This window comes from Carassius auratus, chromosome 1, assembly GCF_003368295.1.
Source record: "Carassius auratus strain Wakin chromosome 1, ASM336829v1, whole genome shotgun sequence".
NCBI lineage: Eukaryota > Metazoa > Chordata > Actinopteri > Cypriniformes > Cyprinidae > Carassius > Carassius auratus.
The window spans coordinates 26,687,203-26,712,796 of NC_039243.1; the positions used below are offsets into that span (position 1 = coordinate 26,687,203).

Consider the following 25,594-nt stretch of genomic DNA (forward strand, 5'->3'; position numbering starts at 1 on the left):
CTTCTTACCCATGCAGATGCAGGACTGTTGTAGAAAATCACAGAGCAAACTAATTTAACATATATTTATTGAGATTTATTTTTTTATCTATTTCTTTTTGAGTGTTTTATTTTGAATAAAGTTCTCTAGAAAGGGTTTGTTTAGACTCCTCTGAAACCACAAAAGATTTCCACTTGAGCATGCAACAGACTGAGGGTCACACACAGGTGAAAACCCCACCAGAAACAAACATCTTTGCAAAAGAGTTTTAAATGTGCCTGCAGTGACTTCATAATATTAGAATGATTTCTGAAGGATTACGCAAAACTGAGGAAATGACTGGTTTACAGTATTTTTAATCAAATAAATGCAGCTGCTGTGAAAAAAGTTTGAAAGGTAGTGCAGCACTGACATTGACATAATTCCACAAGACTTTTACGTCCTCCATTGACTGTTCCACATATTCTATGGCAAAAGTACCGGTAGTCGAGTTAGCAGATGAAATTAGAAATACTACCCAAACTTGTTTCAATTTTAGAACAAAAATGTCAGGAAATGAAGCAGGGCAAACTTCAAGCAGATTTACATAGATTCAAATTGAAACCCATCATGAACATAAACCTTGAATTCATGCCACTGATTAAAACAGTCCCGCCTGGGTTGAAAGCACAATGGCACTTCACAAGTCACACACATGACTGGAGTTTTCAGGTGGCAGAGCTTGCACTTGCGCCTACCGAGTGCACTGTCTGGCATGAAGTGCTTGGGCCTGTGGGTTCCTTCAGGAAATGACAATTCGGGAGAAGAGGGAGAAGCTGAGACAGGAGCAGAAGGAGAAGATGAGACGGGGGACACCGGATGAGCCGAGGAAACCGATGCAGAATCAGACTCGTTCTCAGCATTCATTTCTGTAAGCTCTAAAACAAGCATCTCAAGGAATTTCTTCCGTGTCAGAGTTTTTTGTTTTTTTCTCTTGGCCACCAGTTTATGCAAAATGAAAGCATTCTCTACGGCAATGTCCAAAAGGTGATAAAAAACACACTGATACCACTTTTTTGGTTTATGTAGGACTCTGTAATGTCCAGTGATGAAACTGGATGGCTCCAATGTCCCCACATTCCTGGGAGGAAAGAAAAAACGCTCCATATAAATGCTTTCTGTCAACTCAGTGTGTGAGAGTTTGTGATTACCTCAGGAATGCAGCTAACAATAATTTGCACAATAACATGAGTGTCAGTTTGATTTACAGAATTTAATTTATATAGGTTCAAAAAGGGTTTTGATATATGTATATCAATTCTTAAGCTTGTATTTTTATGTACATATGTATATTAACTTAAATTAGGAGTGGAATATTGTCTATACAATACTAAATATATATATATATATATATATATATATATATATATATATATATATATATATATATATTAAACATTGCAAATATTTCACTGAATATATATATATAACCTTTATAATAATCACATTTTGTTGCTTTGCAGCCTGAAATGAGGACAGCACAGTTTTTGTTTTATCCAGATGTATTTACTCAGTACAACTTATAACACCCCTGTGAAAGATACAAAAGAAAACAAAAAAACATTCACTGAGTATCACCACCTTTTGCTTTAATTACAGCTTTTAGACTGTTGGGATGTCTCTAGTAGCGTTGCATCCTTCTTTGCAGAACTGCTCAAGCTCATTTAAATTGGATGGTGACCATTTGTGGACTGCAGCCTTCAAGTCACTCCACAGATTTTCAGTGGGGGTTAAGTCTGGGCTCTGACTAGGTCATGTAAGGACAATCCCGTTTTTCTCCTTTAACCACTGTGTGCTTTGTTCACTGGGCCACTGTCATGTTGGAAGGTAAACCTTCTTCTCATTGAAAACTTTCTGGCAGAGGGCAGCAGATGTTTTTTTTTTTACCAGGACATGCTGATCAGATAACATTCTGATCAGAAGTGCGTTTACACTTGTCTTTTCAATGTGTATGTGGACAACACATGCAGATATTGTTATCACATGCACAACAATGACCACTCTTTGTCATAAATTCCTGCAACTAGTTCAGAGTTGCTGTCGGTCTCTTGGTCGTCCTCTCTGATCAGTTTGCTCCTGGTTCTCTCATCTAGTTTGTAGGGACGACTTGATCCAGGGAGTCTGTGGTCTGTGCTGTACCAAATAAACTAAACTTCTTAATGATAGACTTCCCTGTGCTTCTAGGCAAACCTTTGACATTTCTTTTTTGTATCCATCTCCTGACTTGTGCCTGTCTACAACTTTATCCTGGAGTTCAGTTGCACTACCAAGGACAGAAAGCTCCAGGAATGCACTTTTTATGCTGAGCTTATCAAAATGAACACAAAGCTGAAAGTCAAATTGCTATTATTGTATTTATTTATTTAAATTTATTTAACCAGAAAAGAAAACACACTGAGATTAAAATCTCTTTTAAATTACCCCCCTTTAAAATAATCGAGTTTTGTTGCTTTGCAGCCTGAAATGAAGATATTGTTTTATCCAGCTGTATTTACTTGCTGCAGCTTGGAATATATATATATATATATATATATATATATATATATATATATATATATATATATTTTTTTTTTTGACTTGGTGTTATATCTTTCACTTGGATATTCCAAGCTGCAGCGAGTAAATACAGCTGGATAAAACAATGTCTTCATTTCAGGCTGCAAAGCAACAAAACTCGATTATTTTAAAGGGGGGTAATTTTCTATGCCAACTGTAAATTAATGGTGTGTAAATGTTTCTAATCAGATGCATGTTTTTATATTTATGTAATGATGTTTATGTTTGTGTGTTGTAACTTCGATGTAAAATTGTCTATGTAAACTCAGCTGCCTATCTTGGCCAGGACACTCCCGTAAAATAGATTTTAATCTCAGTGTGTTTTCTATTCTGGTTAAATAAATTGAAATAAATAAATACAATAATCCATCATCTTGAACCCGAAAAAGAAAAAAAACTTTGGTCAAAATACACTCACCATTACCTGGAACCGGCTTCATAAAACTGGCCAAAGGACTATCACTGAAATTCTACTAACCTGTTGTAGTCCAGCACCACAGCTGGAATGGGAACCTCCACAAGGGTCCGATGTGCATCGTTATTCACCTTTCTCTGCACAGTGTCACCTTCATAAGCTTTGTGGAAGGTGGAGCACATCTGCACTTCCTGTGAGTCTTTCCACTCAACAAACAGAAGACTGTCATCCCTGATCCAGCGCATGGTGCCGCGTGGAGCGTTCTTGGACAATCTGTCCATGACTGTTTTTGGGAAACCCTTCCTGTTTGCCCAAATGGGGCCACAAGCCCAGATCTTTTTATACAAGAGGTCCCTGAAGAGTGTGGGGCTGGTATAAAATTTATCCACAAACAATTTGTACCCAGAGCCCAACGTATTTTCATCCACCAATGACATAACGGACTCATAGCTCAGGCCCACATTCTGTGAGGCACATGACTTCCCCTCGTAAATAAAGAAGTCCCACGTATAGCCACAGGTGCAGTCTGTCAGAGCAAAGAGTTTGTGTCCTCTATCCGTAGATTTGTCTACAGATAGAGGCTGTGCTGCCAAAATTCTTTCATGAATGGTGATGTTCTGGAATGGATGAAAATAGGTCTTACTGGCTTCTCGAATGAGTTGATATAGAGGCTGAATTTTACCTAACCGTTCATAGGCTGCAGTTCCCTTCAAGTAATTTTTCTCATCTTCGATGGTATTGCTAAAATGAAGAGTATTGGCAATAGTCACAAATTTTTGATAAGACATGACTTGTGCAGGAAAGGATGGACTGAAGTACTGGGACTTCCTCCAATATTCTGTCAGTAAAGAGCACTTCAACAGACCTGTGTAAATCACTAGTCCTATGTACGACTTCAAGTCTTTCACAGAAAGGTAGAGCCAAGGATTTCCCACATCCTTGCACTTGCTCCCATAAACATTTGTGTGCTCTACAATAGACTGGATTGTAGTTTTTGTAAAGAACAGCTGAAAAAACTGTAGAGGACTGCTACAATTACTTGGTAAAGACTTTGGTCCAGGTTCTTGGACAGGTGTGAAGTCGAGCTGAAGCGGTTCAACATCGGTTTCATCTAAGCTGTGCCACCTTTCTGTTGAAACACCATCATTTTCACTCTCCCTGCCATCTCCTCCAGCAGGAGAACATGTGGAAGACAGACGGGATCTCTTTCTCTGCTGTAGGTCGCAGTCCTCATCTGGCCAGTAAATATCAGGTGAAGGCCTATTCCATGGGACATGAAAAAAAAATTATTTGCAAGGTTCTTCACAACTATTTTGATGAAATGCCTGTGTTCACCCCAACACAAATGTTCAGTCTGTTTTGCATGTGATTTGTTGGTTTAGACAAATGCATACAAACGCCAGATGGGTTTGAATGAACACAGAACACACACATAGAGCAGTTACACCAGTACACAATGCAGCAATGCACAACTCTGCTACAAACCTGAGTGTCACAGAGAACTACTCAAACATCATTTACATGTTTTAAATAGCCATTCAGATTTTTGCTTTTGCTAGGGTGTTCATAAGAAGGCAAATACAAGATTACAAAGAGAAGAGAGTCAGTTTTGACTCCTTCTTCCATAGATTGCTGTTATGACGAATTCCATACAATTAAATTTCTTTGCATCAAACAAAACACTTATCCCACATTATAAATGTGAGCGCTAAACATTGTTAAAAGAAAGTATATGTCTCAAGAAAATGTGTAGAAAAACTCACCAATCTAAAACCGGGTCAAGACCATTCCTGAACATTTCCTCTGCTGTGCTGTCCACACTGCTGGCCACACTGTCCTGGTCACAAACATAAAGATCTTCATCACAGCTGGCTATACTGTCCTCCAAGACATTCTCGGTGCTTTTCTTTGGATCCATCAGAGAGTACTAAAGATCAATCGATGCGAATATATCCTGCTGAATGTAAGGCGAGTAAACAGTGAATTAGTGGCCTCTGCATGTTTAAGGGAGTACAGACAAAGCACATGCCACTATAATCTCAAATTCATATATTATTTTTATTTCAAAGCTCCAAATAATGCCATACCGTTTAGAAGGCAAATCAAACAAATCGTTGTTTATGCGTCATTGCTGATTAACGTTACAGAAAAGAATTTAAACCCAGTCAGTGTTTTTTAGACAAGCAAGACGCACGCTAATAGTTAAATAGTTATACTTAAACTTGAAACCTGGTGGGTAAGCTGACAGAACCATAAATAATATATTACTGTTCCGAAGATTAGTCATAAAACCGAAACCACTCACATGCTAGGGATGTAAAAAAAAAAAAAAAAATCACATACAAACTGTGCTGTTCCCTTCTTGTTCAACGCGCGGTAGTTCACAGGAAGTGACGTAATTAGTGAAAGGCTGTATTTACTATAAACCCACAATCGGTTCATTTTAAAAGTACAGGCGCTGTATGGCAAAAACATACTAAATCTAATCCTATCCGGTTTTGTAACAGTTTATTTCGTCCTATTTGAATTTATTTTAGCACAAATAAAACAAAGCCATTAAGAACTTAAATAAAGCCTTCCGTCATTCATTAAAAATAATTTACACATCTTCCCAGAAAACGTTTTGACTCTTTTAATGCGTCTTGACAAAATTGTCATATAACAAGGTCGTAAATACATTTGTTTTATTTGTAACACGAGCAGTTAATGTGAGAAGTTCTTTCCTTTTATGATGAAACTGACAGCCTCTTAAGTCACTTAATAAATCGAAGATCTGTCATAGAAATAGTTACTGACATCAGTCATTAGAAGATCTCTGTATAAATGTTCTTGCAGGATAGCAGAAATTTATAATTCTAAGAGTCGTATTTTGTGTTTAAAAATAAATTCTGTGCCAGATAAAAATGTATGTGGTCAATAACCAATGCATTACCTCCAAATAACTTACAAAATGAGTGTGGAACCCCATTTACTGATTTGAAAAAAATTCTTATTTAAATGTCCATGAAATGTTTCCGTAAATGCAGGTTTTCTCACATGTATAAACCAACAAACTACATTAAACAACATTTAATTCCATTCAAAACCATTTATTCCACTTTTAAAGTAAATAAAACATTTCAAATTAAATATTCAGATAATTTTTTGAATGAATGCACCATGAATGAACAGTGGGGAAATTATAATAAAACATAATGAAGACGTAAATCAATAGCCTCTCGGGCTGAAAGCACATCACATCACAAGTCTCACATGTGACTGGTGTTTTCTGGCTGCAGAGCCTGTACTTCCGCTGTTGTCTGTTTTTGCTTATGGAATATAGCAGGAAGTTCAAAGGAGAATCCGGAAGAAAAGGGAGCTGAGGGAACCGGTGCTTAGTCCTGAGGACACAATTCTGTAAGCTCTAAAATAAGCACCTCCAGGAACGCCTTTCTGGTCAAAGTCTTATTCTTTCCCTTGGCCATTAGTTCCTGCATGATGTATGCGTTCTCTACAATGATGTCCAAAAAGTGGTAAAACACACACTGATACCACTTTCTTGGTTCAAGCAGAGCTCGGTAATGTCCAGTAACCCGATCTGATGAATCAACTACTTCCATGTTCCTGTGTGGAAATATAAAACATATTATTTCAAACTCATTATTTCAAAAGAAACCACAAACCTAAAAAGAAATGACTTGACTTAAGACATTTAATGCATTAAAGGCACATGGTAAAACAAAGTGAAACCAGGAACACCAAATAAATTCTACTAACCTGTTGTAGTCCAGCACCACAGCTGGAATGGGAACCTCCACAAGGGTCCGATGTGCATTACCCTTCACCTTTCTCTGCACAGTGTCACCTTCATAAGCTTTGTGGAAGGTGGAGCACATCTGCACTTCCTGCGAGTCTTTCCACTCAACAAACAGAAGACTGTCATCCCTGATCCAGCGCATGGTGCCGCGTGGAGCGTTCTTTGACAATCTGTCCACGACTGTTTTTGGGAAACCCTTCCTGTTTGCCCAAATGGGGCCACAAGCCCAGATCTTTTTATACAAGAGGTCCCTGAAGAGTGTGGGGCTGGTGTAAAATTTATCCACAAACAATTTGTACCCAGAGCCCAACATATTTTCATCCACCAATGCCATAACGGACTCATAGCTCAGGCCCACATTCTGTGAGGCACATGACTTCCCCTCGTAAATAAAGAAGTCCCACGTATAGCCACAGGTGCAGTCTGTCAGAGCAAAGAGTTTGTATCCCATATTTGGGGATTTGTTTTTCACGCTGCGCTTCAGTACAGGTTTCTCCTGTGATGCGACCATTCTTTCAATGATGGTGATGTTCTGAAAAGGATGAAAAAAGGTCTTGCAGGCCTCACGAATGACTTGATACAGAGGTTGAATTTTACCTAACCGTTCATAGCCTGTTGTTCCTTTCCTAAAACTGTTCTTCTCATCCTCCTTCTTATCACTTAGATGAAGGGCTTTGGAAATTGACAGAAATTTCTTGTAAGACATGATTTTTGCTGGAAAGGACAGACTGAAGTGCTCAGACTCACTCCAATAGTCTGTCAATGAAGAGCACCTGAACATACCCATGTAAATTACCAGTGCTATGTACGACTTAAAGTCTTTTTGACAAATGTACTCCCACACTTTGCCCTTTCTCCCTTGGCACTTTGCTCCATAGTCATTAGTGTGGTCTACAATGGTCTGCCACATTTTTTTTGGAAACAGCAGTTGAAAATATTGAAGAGGACTAGTGCACCTATTTGATAAAATCTGTGCCCCAGGTTCTTGGACGGGTGTGAAGTCTAGATGGGTTGGCTTAATATCAGCATCATCTGAGCTATGCCACTTTTCATTTGAAATTACAGATGAACCATAGTTTTCACTTTCCCTGCCATTTCTACTAACAGTAGAAGATGTGCAAGACAGACGTGATCTCTTTCTCTGCTGTGGTCTGGCCTCTAAATCACAGTCCTCCTCTGGTGTGTAAATGTCATGTGAAGGCCTATGGCATGGCACAAGCAGAAAAAAAACAGAATTAGCAATTAATACTTAAATACTCCACAATCTAAATGAACAGGCTGGCAATAAAATGACCACTCAAAGCATACTCTGAATCACAGTCCTCCTCTGGTGTGTAAATGTCATGTGAAGGCCTATGGAATGGCACAAGAAGTAAAAACAGAATGAGCAATTAATACTTAAATACTCCACAATCTAAATGAACAGGCTGGCAATAAAATGACCCCTCAAAGTACACTTGCATTGTTATTTAGTACTAAATAAAAAAGAAACTTACCCATCTAGAACAGGGTCAAGACCATCAATAAACATCTCCTCTGCTGTGCTGTCCACACTGCTGGCCACACTGTCCAGGTCACAAAAATCAAGATCTTCGTCACAACTGGCTGTAACATCTTCCAGGACCTTTGTAGTAATTTTCTTGGATACCGCAGTAGAATGCAGAAAATCAGATGTTGCAGTTGTTTGCTGTTGCATTTTAGATGGGTAAACAATGAGTTAGGGATTTTTTCTTTCTTCTGGAAGCCAAGTTATACAACATAAACTGAAATTCAGTTTGTTTTATTCTTTTATTCACAAGAGTTTTCTTAAAGTGGCCCTGTTATGCCATTTAACTTTTTCCTAATTGTGTTTTGGAGGTCTCTTACAATAGTTTTTCATGCTTAAAATAAATAAATAATAATAATAATAATAATAATAATAATAATAATTCACTGTACCTGAAAACATAACCTCTCCTTTCTAAATAGCCTAGTCTGCTATAATTGGTCATATAGCTCAGTCTCGGTCTGTACAGCGTGTGTTGGAAACAAACTAAAGCACATTGCAGTGGTAGGTTTCCCACTCATACCATCACATGACTTTGGACACTTGGAATCCAAAGGCAGAGAAAATAAACCTTGCCACTTTACCACCTCAAAAAAATTCAGTATAGATGATTTTATTAATTTACTTACTTTTAAACTGTTCCTTGTTTTGGAGGGTCTTGCAATAGTGTCACCTTCCCCATCGAGCCTGTTTTTTCCCGAATTTCCCTGAAAGAAAAAACACAAAAACACACACACAATTATGAAATATGCACAAAAATCACAAAGATGAACTAATCAATTATCTTTCCAGCTCAAGACTGCATTTACTGAAACAGGTGAACTACTAGACTAATTCCAGTAGAGAACCTATAGAATTTTGTGCATGCGCACCAAGAATAAAGCAGCAGCCGTCAGTAAAATGACGAGAACACAACAAAAGACTATTGGAGACATACTGCTGTGGTTTCACTGTAAAAATGAACTTTAACCACTAACTCTTCACTTTCTTACATTTTGAGTTCAAGAGAGCGCTTGCGGGAGTCAAACATACTTCTCCAGGCAAGGACGACATATGCTATGATAATATCTATGATATTAGATTTATCGTTAAGTGTGATTTTTAAGACTTTAACAAAATATGGGAGACAGGGGATTTGCCAGCAGATGCATGGGGATCATAGTGCCAATAGCTGAACCAGGAAAAGACCATTCTCAGACAATTAATTATAGACCTATTGTGCTGACATCAAATTTATGCAAATTTGAACAATGAACAGGTTGACTTATGTGATTGAAAGTAGAGCCATTTTTTCAGCATATCAAAGTAGATTTAGAAAATGGAGAAATACAATGGATTCAATCTTGTGTTAGGAAGCTGAAATTCGAAAAGCTCAAATTAATAAATAGGTGCTTGTGGGAGTCTTTTTTGATGTAGAAAAAGCTTACGATATGTTGTGGAAAGAGGGTCTTTTAATAAAATTGGAAAACTTCCGAATTGATGAAAAAATGTATAACTGGATTCGGAGTTTCTTGTTTGGAAGAATGATTCAAGTAAGAGTGGGGACTGCTTTTTCTCAGATTCTACCAATTGAGAATGGAATTCCCCAGGGAAGTGTGAGCAGTCCTATTCTTTTTATTTTAATGATAAATGACATCTTTCATAACATTGATACTGGAAAAGGAAGATAATTGTGTGCAGTTGATAGAGCACTATGGAAAGGGGACACGTTTTATTTGTTGAAAATAAAATGCAAAAAGCAGTGAATGAGGTGGAGAAATGGGTGAATAGTTGGGATTTTCGGTTTTCTGTGGCAAAAATACAAGTAATATGTTTCTCGAAAAAGAAAAATAATCCAAGCTTGAATGTCAAAATGTATGAGGAGATGGAAGGATATAAAACCGGAGCGACGACAGTGACAGACGAGAGAGGACCTGGGGCCCATTCTTAGTACGTCGCTAATTCAGTTAGCTGGATTTGATTGTTGACGATTTGGCGTGATCTTGGATCGTTTGGGTCTTCGAAGCTCATCCCAGAGCTGCTGTCATAGCAACAGGTCCGTCAGCTTAAACCTGCTCGGGAGCAGGCTTATTTCATGTAAACAGGCTTAGATCGCTTCTTTTCAACCAGAACTGATACTCAAAATATGTCTGCTACCACCGCTACTTTATTACAAGAGTATCGTACTGATCCAGGAACAATAATTTAAAATAATAATCATTAAAAAAATTATTTAAAAATGCTGTGTAGTCCATAACAGCCTGCTAGACAGCCAGTTTTACTCACTGAAATATTTATTTGTCATAAAATTATTACTTTATAATTGTCTTAGAGTCTTACACACATGCTATACAGATAATAGAGTCGTGCATTATTTTTAGTGATGACTGCTATTATTAGAGTGGCTTGGAGCGCAAGAGATGCAGATAACATGATATTGACCCTTAAGAAACTTTCATTTATGCGGCCACGTAACAAATCTTTCCAAATATAAAATGAAATGAATAGATAATGTCTACATTGAAATAAAAATGTAAAGACTGCACAACTATTATAAAGTGCGAATCTTCAAAAAATTCTAATAAAATAAAAACATGTATCTATTATCTGTTTCATGTATCTATTATAACATTTATGTAGTTTTGTTTGCTTGGCTGTTTCCTTATAAAAGTCCAGAAATTTGTCAAGTTTTTCGTCAGGTGTCATTTTAAAATGTGGAGGGGCGGCTGCCATCCGTGAGGGAGAGGAGGAGTTGGCGCCGTTCGCCAGGGGGCCGGAGCCTGCTGCCATCCGCCAATAATGGGGAGGAGCAGGGAACGGGGGTTTCAGTTGAGATTAAGGTATTTGTACTGGTGTAAAGGGACATCTAGAAAACCATCCAGTTAGACATATTCTGAAAGATTGCTGGGAATATGAATACAAAGAAGTAACAAGCTTTGGTTGGATAGTAAGGAAGGAGGTAAACAGCGTGGAGAAGAAAGACCATGAAATTGCTCCTTGCTATTCCAGCACCCCCCCTTGGTTGTTCCCTTTGCCACTATTAGATTTACAAATTTACAAAGCATATAAATAAACTCTAGATGAACTTGCCAACTGTAGTAGTAGTTCAACAATATAATTAATTCTGAGTTACAGGTATTTACAGATGGGTCTAAGGAGCCAGAGTAGAAGAGCAGCAGTATATATTCCTACTTTTAAAATAAAAATGGCAAAAGATTATCAGATTATGTGTCAGTTTTTACTGTTGAATTATTAGCTATCATCATAGCGCTACAGTGGATTTAAGAAGTTCTGCCAGAAATAACTGTGATATACTGACTCAATGGATGCCTGCACATGTGGGTGTGAATGGAAACGAGGAAGTAGACTTGCTAGAAAATAAAGCATTAAATAATCCACAAATGGAAATGAAGTTAGCATTAATTAAAGCTGAATTCAAAATACTGAGTTCATTAGAAGTAAGAAATGGCAAGACCTATGGCATAGTGGATCTAAAGGAAGACATCTACTATTCCAGATTCAGGAAAGAGTTGGAAAGGAGAGAAAAAGATATGGAAATAGGAAGAAAGGTGTCATCCTTTCAAGACAGAGAATTGGACATACAGCATTGAATTATAGTCTGTAAAATGGGTAAGCATGAATCGGGGAAGTGTGACAAATATGGGAAGTTGGAAACAGCGAAGCATATTCTTTTTAAATGTTCTGCATATGAAAGGGAGTGATTTCAATTAATTCAAGAATTAGGATGGCTGGGAGTTGATAATATTTCTTTTTCTTTTTTTTTATTGTTAGGAAACGGTTCAAGGCAATCAATAGTGCATGACATTTTGTTTAAATACCTGGGGGAAAAAAACAGGAACAATAGATAGAATCTAGGTTTTTTTGTTCGTTTATTTATTTTGGGTTGTTTCTGTCTTCCAAATCTATGCACACTCCACACTCCCGATCAGTAGGTGGCGGTAATGCACGTTGTCGCTGGTGTGCCAAAACAGCCATAAAACACCAGAAGAATAGCTTTTCTACAGGAAGCGAGGCAGGGATAATTTACTAACGACTCGTTTCATGCACTTCAGAATCGCTTCTTTCTTTTGGGAGACAAAATTGGAAACATACGCCTATTGTTCCGTGTTTTGGGCGCTATAATATATAACGTTACATCTATTATTTATCATACTCACGGGCTGTGATTCAGTGGAGCCAGCTGGTCCAAATAAACTGGGTATTGAGCCATCTTTCAAGAACAAGCGTTTTGTGAATCTCGCCTTGAACTCCCCGAGATTAGAAAAGCAGTCATCAGTAAAATGACGGGAACACAAAATAAGATTGGGGTTGTACTGCTCTGGTACAGTGGAGAAAATGAACAGTAACCACTGATTCTTTGCAGCCTCGTCTCTCGGTAGTGAAAATAAAACGAATTTACGTTCACAGCGTAGGAAACAGCGTCTTCTCGACATGATGTTAACCACACTAACAAGCCACAGTGTTTTAGGGCGCGCGATGCAGAATGTTTTACGTGTAGCTGTCACGGAAGAGGGCTTCGGATTACTGACGACTCCTTTTAGGCTGTTCAAACGGCGACAGATTCGTCACTGCGATATTCCATATCAGATAAAAAAAACGTGTTTCACCAGCTGTATACATTTTCAATGTCATAAAAACAGGCTGATGTCTAACTTGTTTTATAAAGTCCCTCCTTCAGAAACACGTAACGAGTTCTGATTGTGACAGCGGTTGCTGTGTTGTGATTCGACTAGTTTTGAGAAGCAAGTGGGCAGGATTTGTTTTGAAAACCTGGCAATGCAGATCTGAACGCACGTGGTGGATTGTAATCACAGGAGCGTCGTTACTGACGGAGATGCGCATGAAAATCGCAATCGATTTTTTTTTTTTTTTGCACAGCCCTACCATCTAGTTAACAAAGCTAAACAGCGTTGCCCTTTGTGTAATAAGTTACAGAAACTGTTAAACGTACCAACTTAAATAATAAAATACACTTACTGGTTGTGGTCCATAAACAACGCCTTCTCCAGACAAAGAGGGAACTGCTCCATCTTTTAAGAATAATCTTTGTGCGAATCCGGCACTAAACTGATTGAGATTGATGAAGCTGTCCTCAGCAAAATGTGCTGCGCATAGTTTAACATGTGGATTATAGTTTTCTGGAACAGAGTGAAACATAAATTGTAACCACCGATCTCTCAGTACAGCGTCCCTGGGAAGGCCAAACAAACATGATTGGACTCCGGGATGAAAATAACAGCGTTTCGACGCCATGGCTACAAACACACTGAACAAACACAACACTTCCTCTTCTCCTTCGGAGCGCATCAAGACCACGCCCCCTTTTTACGTGTTCCTGTGGGCGGAGGTTAGTCAAAAAAAAACTGTTCTAGTGACGTTATTACGGCAGGAACTAGAGGGATGAAGTTCAAACTGGTGGTTCGAGGTAGGCATTTAACCTTGAGCTTTCCTTGAGCATCTTACTCTGCTGATTTTGTTATATGAGATCTCAAGCTTGTACCATCAGTTCTGGTGCCTCTGTATCCTCTTCCCTAGACAGTTTCATCTTGGATTTAAGACTGATCTGAAATCAATGTTTGCATTGGCTTAGAACTCCATTTAGAACAAATCTGTATTCAGTTTCTTATATAATAAATTAAATTAACAATTGTATATATGCTTAATACTGTGTCTGTATTGTGCTGTACATTATGCTCAGTTAGGTGCTTTAATTTAGCTAAATCTTATTCAATCCTATTCCATTATCAGTTATAGCACAATTGTTTATACACTTATTTGTCTACATTTTTTTTGTCTGTGTGTTGGTGTCTCTGTATACTGGAAGCTTATGTCACTAAAACAAATTCCTTGTATGCGCAAACATACTTGGCAATAAAGCTCTTTCTGATTCTGAAATGTTGTGAATCTGTTGTCTGTCTTTGAACATGTAGAGGGCACTCCTGCTTTTATTTTACATAAAGACCTACTGGTCTCTTGTCAGACTACTTGTGTTTCCAACAGTAGAAATCATGTTATGAGCAGTACAGGATTCAAAGCCAAACTCTTTAAAACTGTTTATGTGATGAACAAATAAGGCATTTTTTTCTAAAATTTGTGTGAGTGATATACGTCACATGTATGGCATGTTTACATTTTTAAGGTGACAGTGTTTATTAAAAGTGAATCGTGCTGTAGTCTCTTTCTTACTGACTTAAGGTTTTTTTTTTTTTTTTTTTTTTTCATTACGGTCTTTTGTTTGAAAGTCCTGTGGCAATCACTCAGCAGCCACTTTTTCATTACTGACATAGGAAGAACATATGATACAGTGATGATAAATTATGTATATGGCTAATATTGCAGTACACATCACTAATCTCATAATAATTCGTCACCTAACAAATATGATACCTCTCTCCCAAATTAATTAGAATAGGAAAAGTGTTATTATTTACTCTATAGCAGAGTTCTTGAACTGAAAATGACACAAACTTCTGTCAGTTTCATAACTAATGAGTATGGGCCTCTTTATATACTACAGTGTGGCACTTCATATAATCCCAACTCTGAATCCAAATGAGAAACTGCAAAAATATAATTATATTGTAATCACTGAGATCATGACAATATGTAAATATTTTTTTCAACATGTTTGTGCTTAACTGAATGATTTTAACTAACCAGATCCAGTCTGTATCCAGACCAGATGGTGGATCAGCACCTAGAGACGACCACAACAGCTCTGAATGTCAGCGGAGACCAGGACAACTAGATGAGCCCCAGAGACACATCCCCTGCAAATCACTACTGAACTGAGCAGGAGGATGGTTTCACTGAATCAGTGATGAATTGACTTTAACTGAGAAACTGACAGTTGACTATTGTTCTAATGTTAGAGCTGCTTTACAGCAGAATTCAAATTTGTTTGCATTAATGACACACTATTTCTAATGAGACAAGATTTTTCTTCATAGTAAAAGAAACATGCATTTTACATTAAGCTGCTTTGAAGCTATGTATTGATTAAAGGTTTTGTGTCAAAACACCATGTGTGTCACTAATTCAGAATTATATGTATAATGCTAAACTATTCGTTGTTTAATCACTCATTCTTTAGCAATATAAAAAAGAAAGAAAATTAAACGATTGACATGCCCCTTTAACCACAGCAATATTGCTGCTCAAATTACACTGACACATATTTAAGGACTATTTCTGAACATCTGTCTACACACGCGTTGCAAAGAAAAAAAGTAAACACCTTATTTAATGCATTTACCATTGTCTTTAGAAAAAAAAAAAACCCTGTGCGTGGTCTGTGAGACGCGACGTGTAAACGCATTAAAACTCGGCGTCTGATACATTGGGACATCGACAGGGGAAACCACAGTGTCCATAAATGATACAAACATTCACAAATTAAGTGAAGTCTGCTTCGTTTAAAATTCCCTGTGAGGAATCCGTGGAGCTCTAACATCTGCAGGAAATTCAGGTAAAACTTTTTGCGTGCACGCGCATGTACCCAGCTGATCCACAGCACTGATTCGATTCGAAGATACTGAAGCGGTCACGTGGTTTTCTGGCGAATGAAGCTTCGGACGTCATAGATCAAGTGGTTTTCTCAAAACGAATCAAGTTCCTATACAGTGCTTCAATGTGAAATGTCTTGTACGTACACACACAGACACACACGCACACACACACACACAAGCTTCTGTGTTGAATGTAACATTACTACATGTAACGTTAGCTGATTAGCAGAGCCAAACAGCTTTGCTCTTTATTTACCTTTGCTACAACATGAAATAATTACATAAATTATAAACGAAGATCACAAAAAATAAAACATACTTACAGGATTTGGCCCATAAACGACAGTTTCTGCTTTTAAAGTGGGAACTGCTCCGTCCTTTAGGACAAGCTTTTGAGCGAATCCGGCATTGAACTCACGTACATTGAGAAAGCTGTCCTCTGTAAAATGTGCAGCACAAAGAGCTATGTAGGTGTTGTACTTTTCAGGAACCGTTTTAAAAATAAAAGTTAACCACTGGTCCCTAAGTCCAGCATTTCTAGGAAGTCCGAATACAGAGGACCTGCAAACTGGGTGAAAATAACAACGTTTTGATGGCATGGCAATAACACTCTACTACAAATCTTCCTCTTCCTTTTCCTGTTCCACGGCCACACCCCCATTAATGCGTGTTTCCAGGGGCAGGGTTTATGTAAATTTTAGGGTACGTGATGTCACCATCCTAGGAAGAAATTCGTTGTAGTATGGCAAGCTGTTTTAGCATTTAAAACTTGGTTTTGACGATCCATAAATATAATTACGGATAGTCAATTGTAATTTCAGTTATATATTGTGTGTGTGTGTGTATATATATATATATATATATATATAGCAATTATGACTTGTAATAATTGGAATTAAGATATCTACAATGCGATTATGAATAGTAAAAATATAAATTGAAGATTTTCCTATTGTAGTTGCACTGTTGTATTGAGTCACGTTTTTCATACAATGATAAAATCATATAGTATATTGTATTGTATAGTATAATGTATATAGTGTATTGTTGTAGATTGTTACTTTATTCTTGAAAAGATGGCGCTGTATTAAGCATATATAAAAAGTGTTTCTGTTGCTCATGAAAATGTTTCTGAAACATCTGTGTATTTGACAAATGTTGCATTTAATTCACTTAATCTGTGACAAAGTTTGCAAACACTGCGTGAGTTTCACTAACAGAAGCAGAAAGTGTTCGGCTTGATGGCTCCATTTTCAACTCCACCCCGGACTGTATGCCGCTGCTCTCGTTGATTGCCGTTTGTAGCCATGCTTCAAGTCGAATGCACCCAATAATAACATGACTAAATGAGATGAAATAACGTTATAAAATTTAGTTTTGGTAAATGAAAATGAAAAGACATTTTAGCATAGTTTTTATTTTGTAAAACATATTTAGTCTCGTTTTTATTCGTCAACAACATTGCATTATACATTTTAATTATAGTCATCGTCACATGACCAGCATTTATGTTGCGTCTTGTCTTTGTCACGTGATAACGGTTCATTGACAATGATATTTAGTCATAATTTTTGTTGACAAAAGCCACTCTAATTGTACCATAGCTTCATGTTTTTATTTCTCTTCTCTTTACTGCTGAAGCTTTAACCCTTTTCCTATGCCCATTATATGCGAGTGTGTATGTTAGACTAGTTTAAAGGGTTAGTTCACCCAAAAATGTGTGTCACTTGTAATGTGTGACAAATGTGTGTCATTAATGACTCGATGTTACAAATCCATGAGACCTCAGTTCATCTTCGGAACCCAGTTTAAAATATTTTAGATTTAGTCCAAGAGCTTTCTGACCCCTCCATTGAAACTGTATGTACGGTATACTGTCCATGTCTAGAAAGGTACCGTATTTTTCGGACTATAAGTTGCACCTAAGTATAAGTCGCATCAGTCCAAAAATACGTCATGAGGAGGAAAAAAACGTAAGTCACACTGGACTATAAGTCGCATTTATTTAGAACCAAGAAAAAAACATTACCGTCTACAGCCACAAGAGGACACTATGTTTTCAGGGGTAGACTACAGGAGCACTGAACAGCATAGAGCTCCCTCTCGTGGCTGTAGACTGTAATGTTTTCTCTTAGTTCATATCTCGGTTCATATTAAATTAATTTTGATAAATAAGTCGCCCCTGACTATAAGTCACAGGACCAGCCAAACTATGAAAAAAAGTGTGACATCTGGAAAATACGGTAATAAAAACATCACAAAGTAGTCCATGTGACATTAGAGGGTCAGTTAGAATTGGTTGAAGCATCGAAAAATTCATTTTGGTCAAAAAATAACAAACATTACGACTTTATTCAGCATTGTGTTCTCTTCCGGGTCTGTTGTGAATCTGCGTTCATGACACTGCAGTGACACGGCTGACATACGACGCTGATTAAATGTTATCTGGTGCGCCTGACCTTCGTTTACAGTCTGAGGGAGATGCATGCTGTAAAAAAAAAAAAATCTTTGCAAACATATCTGAGAACTTTGACACAGAGGAAGATTTGCATTTTTTTGCCCAGCCATATTTATTTGAACTTGAATACACGGACGAAGAACTAAGAGCGATGGAAGAAGCTCCTACACAGTAGCAACCGCTGTCAGAAGCTCTGGAAAGGCAAAGGGCAATGGAGACCTGTTGGTGTAAATGTCTTCATTGCCATACGATGCCTACAGACCTGGAGAATTTGTTCTGCACCGAGTGGGACATAGTAATAACCATAGGCGTAATTTGCTGGTGGGACATGTCCTCACCACTTTTTGCCAAGATTGATATTGTCCCTACCATATGAAAGTATTATTGAAAGTAATTGAAAAATATGTTGCGGAAGGCATGTATTAAAAGGGAAAACAAGATCAAGAAATCATTCTTCATGATCTATTTAGTGTGATAAAAATACATTTGACTCCTTATGCATAACTGGAACAGTGGGATGACATGATTTGCAGCTGTCGCACTTTTCGTTATTACATTATAGCATTTTATTTTAAAAATGTACATATTAAATTGATTAATATAATAATATATTGACCATACTGTAATGTATAGGCATTCTGTGCTCAAGATCACATAAAGCAATGGCATAAAGCAATGGCCTCAAAGCAATGTGATTATGAACGTGTCAGGGGAAAAGACATTTTCATTATTTATTAATAAATTAGTGTTTTCTGAGTCCTGTCATATGCAAAGATGATGTTGCCGAATGCCAACGCTTACTCGCCATTTCCACATGAATGTGCCTTTAATGGAAATGCACTTTATATGGACTACAAAATTAAAGAATATTACAAAATCGAGTTGTTTAGTTTTCATTATATTTATTTTATTATTCATATAAAAATAATAATAACCTGTTTTGGTTATATTTACTATTAACTGCAGGTCTCCAGACTGCAACCTACTACATTTTGTGAGCAGTCACACTGGCGCGACCATTTCTGTTGAATATGAAAAACATCAAAGGACAACTCATTTTAATTGCGCAGCTAGGGGGAGAGCCGGGTAGAAAAATAACCATGCTGGGGTTTCGGATAAATAAATAAATAAATAAAATATATATATATATATATATATATATATATATATATATATATATATATATATATATATACACGCAGATCTTACAATGTAGGTGGAGTACATTGTAAGATCTGAGGGGCACATTGGAACATGACCATAGGTTAAAATGTTATCTGATGGAATGGAAAAATGTACATGACAAACTAAAACATCTGCACAGCTGGAATTTTAAACTGGTTAGTGTCTTCTGCTAGTTATCAAAGCATTAAAACTGAACTGATAAATAACAGATTGAAGATAAAATAATAGCCGATTTATATCATTATAAATAAAGAAAACTGAGATGAAAAATTTACTTAAGCCAGATTTTTGTAATTTGGCGCACATTTTTTTCTGTGTAATGTTGATATGGTAACTAATAATAATAATAATAATAATAATTAAAACAACATGTGTTACAACTAACCCCGTGTTACTACGAGTCTGCAGGAGCGCACAGCAAAAATAACGCGAATATGATTTTCACACTAAAGTAAAGTAAGACAGCACCAGAGAAGGTGAACATGTTGTGATCCTTGTGGGAAAAAAAACCTTGCAAACACGGTCACCGGCAGCAGGATTAGTTTTACTTTATGTTTTGTTTTCATTTTGAAAAGATTATGTATTTGCTGTTCACCTCAATTTTTGCTATGGAGGCTTTTATTTTTATTTTATTCCTCTGTGTTTGCTAAATGTTCTGTAATTTATTAATATAGCCTAATACAGCAATACAGGCCTATGCCATGCCTCTTCTTATTCGTTTTTGTTAGTAAACGTTTTGTAAGCTCTTTTGCCATTGAATCTTACTGTTTTATTGTTATTGTGTATTTTATAAAAATAAAAAAAAAAGTGTTTTAGATATAACATTTTGTTAGATGTAGACAAATTGTTCTGATATATACTTACAGATGGAAAGGACTTTATGACAGGCATGGCATAGTATGTCGCTGATTTTGACGGTCGGGATGGGTCCTTCGGTGACTCTGGAGTTGATAGCACCAACCGAAGTTTTGACACAGAATCCTTCGCTTCTCCCACAGATCTTTGTCTGTCATATGATTTCAGTGGGGTTGACTGGGGAACACGAGCTACAAAAGTGGTTACAAATTCCTCTCTGTTCCCCTCGTTCTCAGCTGCTTCTGGAAGCAGACTGGTAGGTGTAGCTGCTGCCTGAGATTCTGACTCTGCACCCTGTACAGGTGCAGGGCCTTCTGATTTGATTTCCTGGCTTAGCTGCAGTGGATAATTCGGAGTCTCCTAAAACATTTCATGGTACAGTTTTATTTAAGGTTAGGGTAATTTACAAAGTTCATTACAAAACTTTTAACAACCGTTTTTAATAAAAACTAAGAAGTCAAGCAATATGAATAAATTGCATAGTAACTGTAACACTGCACAATCTCACTATACTGCTTACATACCTTTGTGTGTGGTAAACACAGACTGGGAACAGCTGTTTTTTTTAGTTTTGGACGTATTTTTCCCAAACCTAGTCTGAAGTCGTCTGGTGAAAAATGCTCACTGCACAATGTCAGCAGACGGGCGAGTTGAAGAGGTAAATCAACATCTCGCTGAACACACAGCAGCCATAGCTTTACTCGCTCTGGGTCGTTTACCGGGAAAGAGTAAAAATGAATCCTTTCATTTGTCGGCGTTGGTAATGCATTTTTAGATCGCCGTGGTTGTTTTTGGCGATTAGGACATCCGCGACATGCACACTTACGCACCATTTAAAAAATATATAGCAATGCCAAAATACAAACAATGTAGAACAGCTTGAATACAGCGTGCCTCTCCCTCAGACAGACTGAAGACCTGTCAATTATGCTGTAGACAAACGAAACTCGGGCGCACCATATTACACGTCATCAGCGTCATCAGCGTCACACAAGTGCGTGAACCCAACTGGTTGCGCTACTCAAGAGCGGAAATACGTCACGTCCAGTAGCGACGCGGTCGCCATGTTGGTCCGGGCCACACTTTCCGTAGAATTACATCACCTCCACTAGCGAAGCGGCCGCCACGTTGGTCCGGACAAACTTTTAAAACAGTACATCTTTGAATTTATTTTGTTAAAACTTTCGTTTTGTATTATTAATTGTTATATACACGTATAAACATGCTTTGCCAGTTATGTCACCTATTTGTACGTAAATATTTTCTGTACTTTTATCTTTGTTACTTCTACCTACTAGAAATAAGAAAACAAATAATAAACTAATCTTTTACAGTTTATGACACGACGGCGCTAAATGCTTCTTTTTTAAATTTCCCACTAGCAATTTGCACTACAGACATCCAATCCATATTTTGAGGGCTTCTGCCTTTTGTTTATGTTTGTTTTACAACTGCCAGTGTAACATTCCATACATTTGAGAAAGTAAACCTTATGTTTGTGATATTTAGCAGTGAACAATAAATTAAATATTAAATAGAATTTAAATAATTGTAAAAATTTAAATAATATCTCAGTGAGAATTTTGTGCGTTGAATTTTGTATTTTAAGTGAAGTAACAATATATACAAATAAACCACATTAAAATAATGAAGAATAATTTCCACAATTTAAGTTAATTGTTTTTGAGTAATAATAATAACAAAAAAAATCTTACACTATATTGAAAACACATGAACTGCAAGTGACCATAATTGTTACAGTAAAAACACAATGTGTGCACACACACACACTTTACTTTTCAAGACGTGTCACAGAGACTAGAACTTGGAGCGGGGTGACCCACCATCTTTGGGGCTGTCCCAGGCCAGCAACACGGGATGCCGTCGGGACTTCTTAATGGTCTTCAGGGTTGGGCGGTTCCTGGCAGGGCTGGCAGGCTGAGTCGGGGTGCAGGGTTTATGTAAATTTTAGGGTATGTGATGTCACCATCCTAGGAAGAATTTCGTTGTGGTATGGCAAGCTGTTTTACATTTAAAACTTGGTTTTGACTATTCATAATATAATTTTGGATAGACACAATTGTATTTTCAGATATCTTTATTGCAATTAAGACTTGTCATTATTGGAATTAAGATATCTACAATGTCATTTTGACTAGTCATAATTGTAGAATTTTGACCAATCAGACACAACATTTTTTATTAGATTTTACGAATAGTCACAAACCCCTCACCTAATACACATACAGGATGCCAGTTGAAACAGTGTATGCCGGTTACAGAGGTGGGTAGTAACGAGTTACATTTACTTCGTTACATTTACTTGAGTAATTTTTCGGGGTAACGAATACTTGTCGGAGTATATTTAAAGATGGGTACTTTATACTCTTACTTGAGTACATTTTTTGGGAAAAATCTGTACTTTTACTTCGTTACTGTGGGCGACGCCCCTCTCGTTACTTTATCTTAATGCAATAAATGCTTCAGTTTATTCCAAACGCGCCGTCTACTTTTCTCTGGACAATGAGCGATGCCCATTCGCGAATGATTCATTCTTTTGAGTCAACTCTGTTCAAAGGCTTGATCAAACCAGTCGGCAAACGAGTGAATTGGTTCATGAATCAGTTTGATTGAGTCGTTCAGTTCCATGCTGCACGCGCTGAGCTCTGAAGCGGTTCACTCAGAGTTGTAACGTTTAAGAATATTAGCAGCGTTGAAAACGGGGCTATGGAACTGCACTGAATTGAAAGCTAATCTGCAAAGGCTATTCTTTGCTTGCGATGGAGATCCTTATTAGATGAACGCGTGTGCTGTCTACTGTTTAACAGGTAATAACTTGGGCTACATTCGATTACAGTACACGATACCACTGTGACATTAGTTTGTTGTACGTGTGTGGCTTATAACAGGTTGAATGCAGCTTCCAAAAGACAAAGAATAGCCGATTAAGATTTTATTAATTTTAATACAATCACACCAGTGCGAGTACGTTCAGCAAATCATATCATCAGCTGCTAAATTCAGATCTGTGATCGCTTGCTGGCGCTGAGCCAGATACAGACGCGTTTTTACAGCGCTCCGCATTAACCAATCACACACGGTTCTGTTGAGCTTTTGAATGCATTGGCCAATCAGAGGTGTTCGATGAGTCATCGCTGAAATGCCGGTGCTTCCTTCACTCGCTCACTTACTGAATACCTCTTTCTGCCGAATTCTCTCGTCAGAAACAACAAAGTGCAGATGTGTGTACGAATCTATAATTAAGATATTGATTTCACAGTGTTAACAGTTTCAGTGATTTTAATGGTAGTTTCTGAGAGTGAATGAAATCTAGACTGTCAGTGAAAATTATGTTTAATAATGTAAATGTTATTTGCTCTCTTTCTGAACAATGAAAGATTAGTAGCAATATTTATATCACATTAACTTTCAATGTTAAATTCACATTTAAAATAAAGTCAGTCGTATTAAAAATATGTTATGGCATGACACCTATATTTGTTACTTAAATAAACAGACAGGGTTTTATAATAAATTACATAAATTGGATTAAAGGCTGATGAAATATATACATTTATACACACACACATACATTACATACATTTTTTGTCTATATATCTATATAAAAAAAGGCTCCGTATATATGACCCAAAGTAACTAGTAACTAACTACTTGAGTAGATTTTTTATCCGATACTCTTTTACTCTTACTCAAGTAACTATTCAAGACTAGTACTTTTACTTTTACTTGAGTAAATATTTCTAGAATTACTTTTACTTTTACTTGAGTAAAGTTTTTGGGTACTCTACCCACCTCTGGCCGGTTAGAAATTTTGTCCGACTTGAGATGGCGCAGACGCCACAAGTCACGTGTGGCATCAAAGTACAGCAAACCAAAAGTGTTTCGACAGCTGCCGGCTGACTCAGCTGCAGCAGTTTCTCCAGAGCGATTAGCAGGAGTGCTCATGATGACACAGCTGTTGGCCAGATTCATCGCATGACACCGATCACGTGTGTTTCGGGTTATTCTAACCTTTTCAGTTCCAATAAATCTGTAAAACTGTAAAAGCTTTTTTTTTTCTATTTTAGTCGCACTGTTGTTGTCAGGTATAGGAACACAGGAGATGGAAGATCCAAGTGAAGTGTGAGTTTAATAGGGTAATCCAAAATCAGAAACTAAACAAGCAGGGGTCATAACCAATATCAGTCCAAAACACAAACAAACAGAAACAGGAACAGGAAATCAAAGGCTAGGAATGCAAGGAAACTTGTTGACGGAAAGTAAGGTCTCATGCAGACAAACAGAAAAGGACTGGATAATATAGGGAGGATTATGACTAACAAGTGAAGTCACCTGAGTGCTATTAACAGGAGTGCAATTACTGTGATGAAGGGACAAGGCTAGTGAGAACTGTAGTGCCTACAGTGAGGTGCTTATGGGGAAGTAAGACCACTAGTGGACACCCAGGGAAACAGAGACCAGACAGCGTGACAGTTGTAATCACATTTACCATACAACACTGATAAAAGCATATATACCCCCACTTTATTAGCATTTAAATTGTATATGACTGTTGAACTCTATTCTTGAAAAAATGGCGCTGTATTAAGCAGTAGATATAAAGTGTTTCTGTTGCTCATGGAAATGTTTTTGAAACATCTGTGTATTTGACAAATTTAAATTTAATTCACTTAATCTGTGATAAAGTTCACAAACACTGCGTAAGTGTCAGTAACAGGAGCAGAAAGTGTCCGGCTTGACGGCTCCATTTTCAAGTCCACCCCTGACCGCATGCGGCTGCTCTCGTTGATTGCCGTCTGTAGCCATGCTTCAAGTCAAACACACCTAATAATAACGCGACAAAACGAGACAAAATAACGTTATAACATTTAGTTAGGTCTCGTTTTGGTCAACGAAAATAAAAAGACATTTTAGCATAGTTTTTATTTTGCAAAACACATTTAGTCTCATTTTTATTCATCGACAATATTGCATTATACATTTAATTATAGTCATCGTCACATGACCAGCATTTACGTTGCGTCTCGTCTCATTTTCGTCAAGTGATAAAGGTTCATTGACAACATTTTTTACATTTCCTAATTTTTGTCGACAAAAGCAACACTAAATGTATCCTAGCTTCATGTTTTTATTTCTCTTCTCTTTTCTGCTTAAAGGGATAGGTCGCCCAAAAATGAAAATTATGTTATTAATGACTCACCCTCATGTCGTTCCAAACCCGTAAGACCTCCATTCA

At 37.3% G+C, this 25,594-nt stretch overlaps 1 protein-coding gene across 10 annotated transcripts; it reads right to left on the minus strand.

The window, feature by feature from the left end:
- Positions 1-315: 315 nt before the first annotated feature.
- Positions 316-21,298, minus strand: LOC113106028 (piggyBac transposable element-derived protein 4). Of its 10 annotated transcripts, XM_026267559.1 has the most exons (8): positions 20,862-21,298; positions 20,347-20,697; positions 8,961-9,038; positions 8,282-8,472; positions 8,094-8,138; positions 7,168-7,987; positions 3,053-3,474; positions 316-1,099 (listed from the first exon to the last, which is right to left on the minus strand). In XM_026267559.1, exons 1-8 carry the CDS (start codon positions 21,168-21,170, stop codon positions 562-564), a joined length of 2,754 nt encoding a protein of 917 aa, XP_026123344.1. In that variant the 5' UTR covers positions 21,171-21,298; the 3' UTR covers positions 316-561. The 10 variants fall into 10 exon arrangements, with proteins under 10 accessions (XP_026123344.1, XP_026123350.1, XP_026123335.1 ...); XM_026267565.1 differs by lacking the exon at positions 3,053-3,474 and having other exon boundaries at positions 6,746-7,987; positions 8,282-8,424; XM_026267550.1 differs by lacking the exon at positions 3,053-3,474 and having other exon boundaries at positions 6,746-7,987.
- Between the last annotated feature and the right edge of the window lie 4,296 nt (positions 21,299-25,594).

Bases quoted from the DNA above. Each gene is read 5' to 3' on its own strand.
- LOC113106028 (XM_026267559.1), bottom strand. From the start codon at position 21,170: ATGGTGCGTAAGTGTGCATGTCGCGGATGTCCTAATCGCCAAAAACAA. The intron at 20,698-20,861 runs GTATGTAAGCAG...GAAATGTTTTAG, and splicing joins TGTGTTTACCACACACAAAG to GAGACTCCGAATTATCCACT. The intron at 8,139-8,281 runs GTAAGTTTCTTT...GCCATTCCATAG, and splicing joins CTTGACCCTGTTCTAGATGG to GCCTTCACATGACATTTACA.